Consider the following 7,651-nt stretch of genomic DNA (forward strand, 5'->3'; position numbering starts at 1 on the left):
ACAAATGAGGGAATTAATACTGGTGCATAAAATTGTATATGGCTGACAGTAGTTTATTTGCTCTATTAAAAAAGCCAGAACCATTAAAGTTCTGCATCTCTAAAGCAAGTCCAACTAAAGTGATTTTATGTTTGTCTATTAATAGTTCTGTGTTGATCTTTATGTTCAGATTTGTATGCAGCTCTGTTGGTGTTTTATGTATATACATATGTAAATGTGTACATCAAAGAGAGCAGGCAAGCATTGAATGTGTGTGTGTGTGTGTGTGTGTGTGTGTGTGTGTGTGTGTGTGTGTGTGTGCAGACGTGCATATGCATGCATGTGGAGATACATGCATGTATAAGAGAGTGCAAGACAAATTTAGAAAGATGAAACAATCAGACAAAGAGTGTGTGTGTTCATGTGTGTGTGTTTGTGTTTCAACGGGCCAGCAGTGGTGGAAACCAAAGCTAATTTAACATTACTATCACCTTGTTTCAATCCATCCATTCAGGTATGTATCATTATCATAAGTAATGGAGGGGAGGCTTCGGGAAAAGATTATCAGTTTTATGCTAAAATAATTGCTGAACAGACAATGATTCAAGGTTGCAAAAAAAATAATTAAATACATAATATATTTAGAGCAGCATACATAATTGTTTATCATCCAGTCTTGAGACATCAGCGAATATTCTTAAGTCTGAGTGTTGCTTCAGCACCATGGACAGTGCTGTTATATTGTCAATCTATTGTCATTGTAGTCAAGCAAAGAAAAATGCTTTTTGCGCATGCGCAATTCATTAAATACGATTTTATCATTCATTAGAAAAATAATCAAGGTTAACAATAATAAAAAAGATTGAGTAAATATGTGTACAATACAATATTTTATTAGGCGGGACATTATATAGGGACTTTTCTTTTTCCACAACTTACATCTGTGAGCATTGTCACTGAACACTAAATCAATCAAAGCTACTTATTATCCGGAATGTAGAACACACCATAATGTAAATATGTATTTTATAAATTAGATAGATGTCTAGCAAAAAGTTTTTAAGACGTCTCCATTGGCTGATATACGATGTATTTTTTTCTCATTATAATCACTGTATGGCCTACATTTGGCATATTTTCAGTATGTTCAGCATCCAAACTACACATCATTGACAGCACAAAACAGGAATCTTCCATTCGTGCAAAAAATGCTTCGAGGCCATAAAGCACTTCCGCAGCTCCACACCACACACCTCACTGGACGGAAGCCGAATCATTAAGGCTATACAAACACAAAATAAAGCACTGATAAATACACCTAGTTCGGGATTTGAAGTTCGTCTTCGTCTTAAATATCTTCTCTTTTATATAGCGGTCCAGGTAACTGTCAGTTGCGAATTGTTTCCCATCGATAAAATCCAAACAATCGCGCGACTGAAAATAGCTGTGGCCAAAAAAAAAGGCGGGAACTCCCGGTGTACGCGTCCATATGCAGTTTTGCTAGATTTCAGTTTTGTTCGAAGAACTGAAACTCGTTCGTCCTCGGTCTCTTGGAAAATATTACTCGCAGTAACACGTCTGCGAGTCAGTTATAGAGGAAAGACTAAAAATCCAGAGAACGTGGAGTATTTCCATCCGCCCATTAGATTCCCTCGTTCCAACTTGAGATAGACTCGATCCTCGCGCTCCACCATCAGTAGAACTCCGTTACTCGCCGCCTCCCGCGTGACATCCTGATCCCCAGCAAAAGCAGATATGACCGGGTACTCGTTCTGCATCAGATTAACCTGAATAACAGGACATAGCGCACTTTAGTCCTTTGAAAGCAGAGAATCGGCTTTCCACGAGGGTTCGTGAATAACGCACAGAATGAGAGGTGACTGCAATAGTATTTTGTGCAAAAACACAAGCTGCTCTGCTCACCTGTATGGTTTGTCTGTTGTAGACCTTGACCACATGAAAGCTGAAACTGTATATTCCTCTCCGGGGTGCGGTAAACAGACTCGCTTTTAGGTCGAAATGATTGCCAATGTTCACTAAGACCTGAAACAAAAGCAACATGACGCGTTACAAATCCACTAGCAAACGAAAATGTGTGAATCGCCAGATCACATTTACTTTTAATTTACATTTGCAATTTTACACTGACACATGCGGATCTTTGAGCGCAATGTGGCAAGCTGTTTTAACATTTTTTCCCTTACAACCAACCAGTAAATATTTTTGTTTTCAGATGTTTTTATTAGTATAAGATAATATAAGATTTTTCAGTTTCACTAGTGGGCTAGACTAACTGTTCATAGGCTACTTATTCCAATAGTGGGAAATAACCTTTTTTTGCCATTGAATTCTATGGAATCTGTGGTCAAGATATCAATTAATTTTCAACTAGTATGTATTCAAATTATTGCTAGTCGATATTTCAGTTTTACAAGTACTATTCATTTGGGCACTATTAATTCTTCTTTGGTTATTTGTAACTGTTTGAATGGTTAGCTACTAGTATCAGTTCCAGTTGTACTAGTGCTTATTTATTTGACACTAGAACCTATTTAAAACTCAGTATCTATCCTGCTGGTTACAAAAACATTTCTTATCGCAATTGTTTACATGTTAAAACGGCTTGCCATAAGCGTATTCCAAACCTGTCAACACGTCGGGTCAGTTTTAATTACTACAGGTCAGTTTTAATGACAGCGGGTCGGTTATTGTTAATCTAAACACGCCTCGCTTGTTGTTAATCTAAACATTTGGGTTAAATATTACATTTTTGACAGTACGGGCGGCAAAAATTATTTTGCAACTAAGCAATTTGTTGAAAGATATTATGGAGCCTATTAGGAACTTCACACATTTTATCTGACCAACACTAAATATCCTACGTTTAATGCAATAATGTTAATTACCCTGAAAATTAAGATACGCGTCTGAATTAGTTAAAAACGTACATCGTCCAATAGAATAGAAGCATTTGTCACTTCGTGAAGTTTCTTGCTGAGATTCCCGAGCACCGCAATACATATGCAGTTCCTGTGATTACAAAGTCACCAACGGGACACCTGACCTGGTCAAAATAGATGGTCATGGATGTGTTGCTCATCTCCGAAGGTTCGTGGTTTGTCCCTCTGACGGCCGAAAAAGCCACTTTGGCGCTGCCGGAGCGCACAGATATCCCAAGCGAAGAGGTGACTCCTCCGTCAGAAGAGGGGTTGGAGTCGCACACCACCAGACACTTTCCCTCCAGAACAATGGGTTCCGTGTCATTCTGGCCCAGACAGAGCCCTATGCCACATCCCAGGATTAAGGCGAGAGCCAGCATGGCAAAGGGTCCGGGACAGGCTGCTGGCACCATGATCGGAACAAGAATCCTCTGCAAACTGATCTTAACCACCAGCCCCTTGGAGGTTTGATGTGGCTCTATCACCTGTTCCAAACTAACCTCTCTCTCTCACTCACTTTCTCTCTCTCACTTACTCTCTCTCTGTAACTCACCGTCACACAATCCTTTTCTTCTCGTCTATGCGCATCAGTTTAAGGTGCTCAGAATATTTGCACAGTGGTCCCTGAATGATAAAAAAACGAGAAATCAGAACAAAATGTATAAATATTTTAAAAGCAATAATAGTGCACGAATACTAATTTCTCAGTGAATATAGCTAATCTCTCAGTAGGATGCTTGAAGATAATAAATTGCGCAGCGATGCGCAACACCCAATCTCGACTAAGAATACAAGGTTAGCTGCGTTTAACTCACGTAAAATGTAAACAAAAATAAAGTTTTACAGTTCCGCGTTATCTTTTCCATAGTTAGTATCACTTCTATAACAATTACCTTTCCAATGAAATAATAAAATCAATAAATATTAACAACAGCACAATGAAATCTAGTATTTCATTCTATGTTATCTTTTGCCTCATTTCTACTTGATGTTGTCCCTTGTGTTACCTGTTAAATCCATAGTTGGGGCAATCTGTGTGCCTGCTCCTTCAGCTGCCTTGAGAAGGAGTGAAGCGCGCACCTAATAAGAGTGGAGAAAACCAATTGCTCCTTCATTCCTTTTGGAGGGCGATTCACGCCCATCCCTTCTTTTCAAATACAGTAATAATTCTGGAGCGGACGTTTCTGGACATAAAAGTCAGGGGTGGCCAGAATCTTGGATTTAAGAGTATCTGCACAATAACAGCTAATTTATCAACCAATTTTTGGTGACATCAGTATTCGTTTTACATAGCAATACCAAACATATAGTTTTGCATATAGGACACAGTAAGTAGACCAGCTTTAAATTTGAAGCTGATATTATATAGCTTAATACCAGAAAAATAGACATGCAATTTAGTAATATCAGAATACAGGTGGAATGCCTTCAAAGTCAGACAAAAATCTTGTGCTCCACCCTGTGGAGAAGAAGTGCTATGATCCTCTGTGGGTCATCCACACTGTTCCCTCTTTCTAGAGCTCAAACCATATGTTTTTAAATAAACACTTTGAAATATGGTTGGTCTACAAGGGCTTGATGAACAATGGCTGGTCATAAAATGTCTAAGTTGTGGGTTGTTTTAAGCGATTCCTTAAAAAAACATTTTTGGTTCCCAAAGAACCTTTCAGTGATCACTTTACAATAAGGTAAGTTAATACATTAACGTACATGACCAAGCAATGCGCAATACATTTGTTACAGTATTTATGAATCTCTGTTAATGTTGGTTAATACAACTTTTTATTTTGAAGTATTAGTAAATGTTGACGTTAACATTGTTAAGTGATTTAAAATATTGTTTTCTTTGTTAGTTCATGTTATGAAATAGTGTTAATGGATCCTTAATAAAAGGTGTTACCAAGTTCTTAAGGTCTCAACCATTTCTTCTTAGCGTGAAGAACATTTAAAAAAATCTAAAGAACTATTTTCTGCTATAAAGTACCTTTTGAGAAATGGAAAGGTTCCATGGATGTTAAAAGTTCTTCATTAAACCATATGCCAATAAAGAACCTTTATTTTTAAGAGTGCACAGTAGAGCAACTTTTTGTATTAATAGACATATGTTGTTAAAAAAAAGAAACAATTAATCTCTTTAAAAAGAGACAATCTACAACTGAAAGTTGCTAAAATGTGGCTTCATACATCTGAGAATCATCATTCTCTAAATAAAACATGTAATAGGCGATCAGTTTTGTGCTTTCTATCTTTTAAAAAGCTTTTCAGAAGAGCTCTGGAGTTGCTGTGAAGTGTATAATGTGTGATGCTAGGTTTGACAGGTCTACTCAGTATGTGTTATCCACTGAACCCATTCTTAACCTCCCTAATTAATAGTTTCCCTCACTCTTCAAAGTTGCTAATTGGAAATATTATGTAAGACAATCGCGACTGGCGCCTTCTAAAGAGTGAAATGGGGATACTGCATTAATTCATAATGGAATGACTCAATGTCTGTATTATATCTGAAGTATTGTATTCTTAGGACACTTGAGAGACTTTGCCTGTCAGTTCAAACAGCAAATACTATCCTAACCATATTTTATTAACACATTTGCAAATATAAATAGCCAGAACAATGGTTTTGAAATAGATTTCAAGTAAACTTCACCTGCAACAGTTAGGTTAAGTTAGGCGAACTACTGAAAGATCATGCACATTCCAGTCATAGTCAACATCATATGTCCTCACAGGCTCTCCACGCACCTTTTTTGACAAGAATCGCACTGTGGGTGCAGAGTGACAGGCTCTGTGGAGGTTGATGTTGAGTATCCGAGATCAGCGGCTGACCTAGGGCTTGCAGAAGGGCGAGAAAAAGAAAGAAAACATCAAATGTCAAGCTTGGTGTGCACTGGGCCCTGAGCCATTTATGCCCACAGGGAAGAACTCTCCCCAACCATGAGAAACTGTACATTACTCTGAATGTTATGACTATTTCATCTGACAGGCAGCAGACCACCATCACTCTTGAGATCACCTAGACCACCATAAAATATTTTTTTGAGATTTTTGCTTTATTAAAATCTCATCCAATATGTTTCACATGGAATAGTTCACCAAAAAATGAAAATTTGCTGAAAATGTACTTACCCTCAAGCCATCCAAGATATGGATGAAATACGAGTCCTTCATAATTGGTTTCTCCAGTGAAAAAGTTGTTTCTCATCTGAATCAGGAGAGAAATATGCACAAATCAAGCATTGTTTAAAAGTGACAACAGTCTAAAAGAGTTCAAAACAAAGTGAGAGGACAATAGAGGGTGGATTTTTCACTGGAGGAAGCGTGATTGTGGATTACAGAAGTTATGGTTTTAAGTTAATGCCTTAATGATGGATTTATTTCTTACAAATATGCAGCTTTTCGCCTCAAAATACATTATAGCCTACACTGGAGTGGTGTGGATTACTTGTGGATTATTGTGATGTTTTTATCAGCTGTTTGAACTCTTAAGCCCCGTTCACACCAAGAACGATAACTATAAAGATAACTATAAAGATAACGATATTAGCGTCCATACCAGGGAACGATATCGTCTGTTTATTCTAAGCGCACGCTCGTCTGCCGCTTTAATTCTTGAGCTCGTTACAGCAGGATGGATTCTGATTGGCTGTCAGTGTTTTATCGTTCATCAGCTGGGGAAAAAAAATTGTTTTGAAAGTGATTCCAACGATATCGTTCCTCTTTATCGTTATCGTTATAGTTGTGGTGTGAACTATGCTATTCTTTAATATTGAGAACGATTTTTAGAACTATATCGTTATCTTTATAGTTATCGTGCTTGGTGTGAACGCGCCTTTATTCTGATGGCACCCATTCACTGCAGAGGATCCATTTTTGAAGCAGCAAAAATTTGAAAACAAACAAACAAAAACTGGAATGAAAGGAATTAAAGAATGAACATTTTATATACAATAAATAAATAAATAAGCCTACTTTTTCAAATTGTTCACGTAGCATTACAACCCCCGTGCGGCTCTCAGGATCCTCCTGACCTGTTGGGCAGTATTTCCTCAGATAGTCACATCACCTGTTAGTAGAAGAATGTAGTTGTGGCAACAATGCTTCCCCCCCTCGGAATAGCATGTTATAACTCTTCGCTGAACTGTTTAATGTCCTACCTAGTGTGCAAGACTGTACCCATTAAAAAAAAAACATACTCTGTGAGATGACAGTGCGCCCTGTGTAGTGCGATGAATGCACTTAGCACCTGCGCACTGTGCGCAGAAGCGCGCTGGCCTGGTTACCTTGACAGCGAGATGCCGGAAGAGCGAGACTGAACCGATAACAAATTAAGAGGCACTTAAACACGCTTCACAAGAGATACAAATTATGTTTTCGCACTCCGTGAAGACCCAGAAGCAAGATGCTGGGCAGCCTTCAATTGTTAAATCAAAATCCATGTCCAGGTTGTTGTTGCTTCTATGTTATTTCGCTTCATTCTGGCTTTAATGCTCCTGCACCGCAGAGCCCTGCTAGATCGTTTCAGTGTGTTTGTGTTTAATTCTCTCAGAAAACAAAGAAATGCTGCTCTACAACATCCACCAGTCCACAGAATGACATCCAAACGCCGAGAAAAGACTTGTGAAAACTCCTTAGAAAGGCATGTTTTGCGAGTATGGTAACTTTTTTAGCCTCACGGTGACTCACCGTACTTTGTGTGTGTGTGTGTGTGTGTGTGTGTGTGTGTGTGTGTGAGC

The 7,651-nt window shown here is 38.3% G+C and overlaps 2 protein-coding genes across 2 annotated transcripts in view; one reads left to right on the top strand and one right to left on the bottom strand.

The window, feature by feature from the left end:
• Nucleotides 1-859: 859 nt before the first annotated feature.
• On the bottom strand, nucleotides 860-5,731 carry LOC107596058 (cerebellin-2-like). Its single transcript, XM_016286662.1, has 5 exons — nucleotides 5,661-5,731; nucleotides 3,926-3,998; nucleotides 3,044-3,542; nucleotides 1,903-2,022; nucleotides 860-1,766 (listed from the first exon to the last, which is right to left on the bottom strand). Exons 3-5 carry the CDS (start codon nucleotides 3,329-3,331, stop codon nucleotides 1,569-1,571), a joined length of 606 nt encoding a protein of 201 aa, XP_016142148.1. The 5' UTR covers nucleotides 3,332-3,542; nucleotides 3,926-3,998; nucleotides 5,661-5,731; the 3' UTR covers nucleotides 860-1,568.
• Nucleotides 5,732-7,195: 1,464 nt separating this feature from the next.
• The window catches only part of LOC107596052 (F-box only protein 15-like), a 5,798-nt gene continuing 5,342 nt past the window's right edge, over nucleotides 7,196-7,651 (top strand). Inside the window, exons 1-2 of the mRNA XM_016286658.1 lie at nucleotides 7,196-7,360; nucleotides 7,465-7,554. Of these exons, the coding sequence (XP_016142144.1) occupies nucleotides 7,284-7,360; nucleotides 7,465-7,554 (167 nt within the window). The 5' untranslated portion in view covers nucleotides 7,196-7,283. The remainder of the gene's footprint in view (nucleotides 7,361-7,464; nucleotides 7,555-7,651) is intronic.

Source organism: Sinocyclocheilus grahami, unplaced genomic scaffold, assembly GCF_001515645.1.
Source record: "Sinocyclocheilus grahami isolate Dianchi unplaced genomic scaffold, SAMN03320097.WGS_v1.1 scaffold213.1, whole genome shotgun sequence".
NCBI lineage: Eukaryota > Metazoa > Chordata > Actinopteri > Cypriniformes > Cyprinidae > Sinocyclocheilus > Sinocyclocheilus grahami.